At 46.6% G+C, this 1,402-nt stretch overlaps 1 protein-coding gene across 1 annotated transcript in view; it reads right to left on the bottom strand.

Annotated features, from left to right (window-relative positions):
• LOC122357544 (CREB-regulated transcription coactivator 3-like) overlaps positions 1-1,227 on the bottom strand; it is a 12,237-nt gene extending 11,010 nt beyond the window's left edge. Inside the window, 1 exon segment of the mRNA XM_043256944.1 lies at positions 904-1,227. Within this exon segment, the coding sequence (XP_043112879.1) occupies positions 904-1,083 (180 nt within the window). The 5' untranslated portion in view covers positions 1,084-1,227.
• Between the last annotated feature and the right edge of the window lie 175 nt (positions 1,228-1,402).

Here is a 1,402-nt window from a genome sequence, read left to right as displayed (position 1 = left end):
AATAATAAAAAAGTCTTTTAATATGTCGAACTGATTTTAGCGTAACACATTTGTTGTTATTTTCTGCTTATCGTGATTAAAACTGACATTTACTTCATGCACAAATATATTTAGTTTTATTTTCTAATCTACTGAAAACACAACAAAGCTGTATTACACGTTGTTTTGATGCTTGAAACCCCGTTTTCATCTCTGACCCAAGTATTAATTTGATGCTAGGATGAAAAATTGTAAAAATACATAGTATTTCAGTACGTGGTTCATTTTGGTTGTTGTTTTTGTTGTCTACACTTATATTTAGACTCCGTTAATGAAAGTGATTATGACTGGTGATGTTAGCAAGGGTCAGGCTTTGAGCCCAGGTCAGAATGACCACTGACATGAACTCAACTAACTAGCTCTGACATTAGTTAGTTATCAGTCACCGCATCCACAGACACGCTACAAGTCCACAAACTACCACGGTATATCTGTTAGAGTTTAGAGACTGACAGCCCATAAAACACATCAGACTGACAGATTTATCTTCATATGCTTGGTCTGAGACGGACACGGTGAGATTAACACGATAATAACTGCAGAACACCGTTTAATATACGAGTGAAGTGTGAAGAGCTAATGCTAATCTGCTGCTAACCGCTTCCTGTCAGAGAAACCGATCAAACTCACGCAAGAACTAAAAGCGATTTTGCCGTCGTTTAACTTCAGAGTGCCTCTAAAAACACCCCTCGTGTAATTCAAGCGTCTTTAACGCCACTCGCGGTCTCCGTTTCGACGATCTCCGCGTTATTTTCGTTAGCTTCCGTTAGCTCGTGGGCTACTACCTGCTCGCGCGCGCCGACAGGAAAACACGGATTTGACGGTTTCCCGCGGGAGACCCGCTCCCGTGCGTGTGTTCGTTACCCGGGTGGAGGTGAGGTCCATCATGACCTCCTGGAACGCCGCCGTCTCCTCCGCCTGTCTCTGCGTGTGCAGCGCGATCTTCTCGCTGAACTTTCGCGGGTTTGAGGCGCCGGGCGCGGGAACAGAGCCGCCGTGATTCGGTCCCGGTGCCGGTCCGCAAGCAGCTCCCGCGGAGGACATGATGAGCGGAACACCGAACTCACATACACACCGGAGAACCGAGCGAACAGAGAACCGACACACACTGACAGAGAGAGAGAGAGAGAGAGAGAGAGAGAAAACACACGAGCCCTCTAGGGGCACGAGCGAGACTTACACACACACTAAAAACACACACTCTCTCGCTCTCTCTCTCTCTCACACACACACACACACACACACACACACTAAAAGCACACTCCCTCTCTCTCACACACACACTAAAAGCACACTCTCTCACACACACACACACACACACTAAAAGCACACTCCCTCTCTCTCACACACACACTAAAAGCAC

This window comes from Puntigrus tetrazona, chromosome 14, assembly GCF_018831695.1.
Source record: "Puntigrus tetrazona isolate hp1 chromosome 14, ASM1883169v1, whole genome shotgun sequence".
Classification (NCBI taxonomy): Eukaryota; Metazoa; Chordata; class Actinopteri; order Cypriniformes; family Cyprinidae; genus Puntigrus; species Puntigrus tetrazona.
This window is presented reverse-complemented; position numbering and strand designations above follow the sequence as displayed.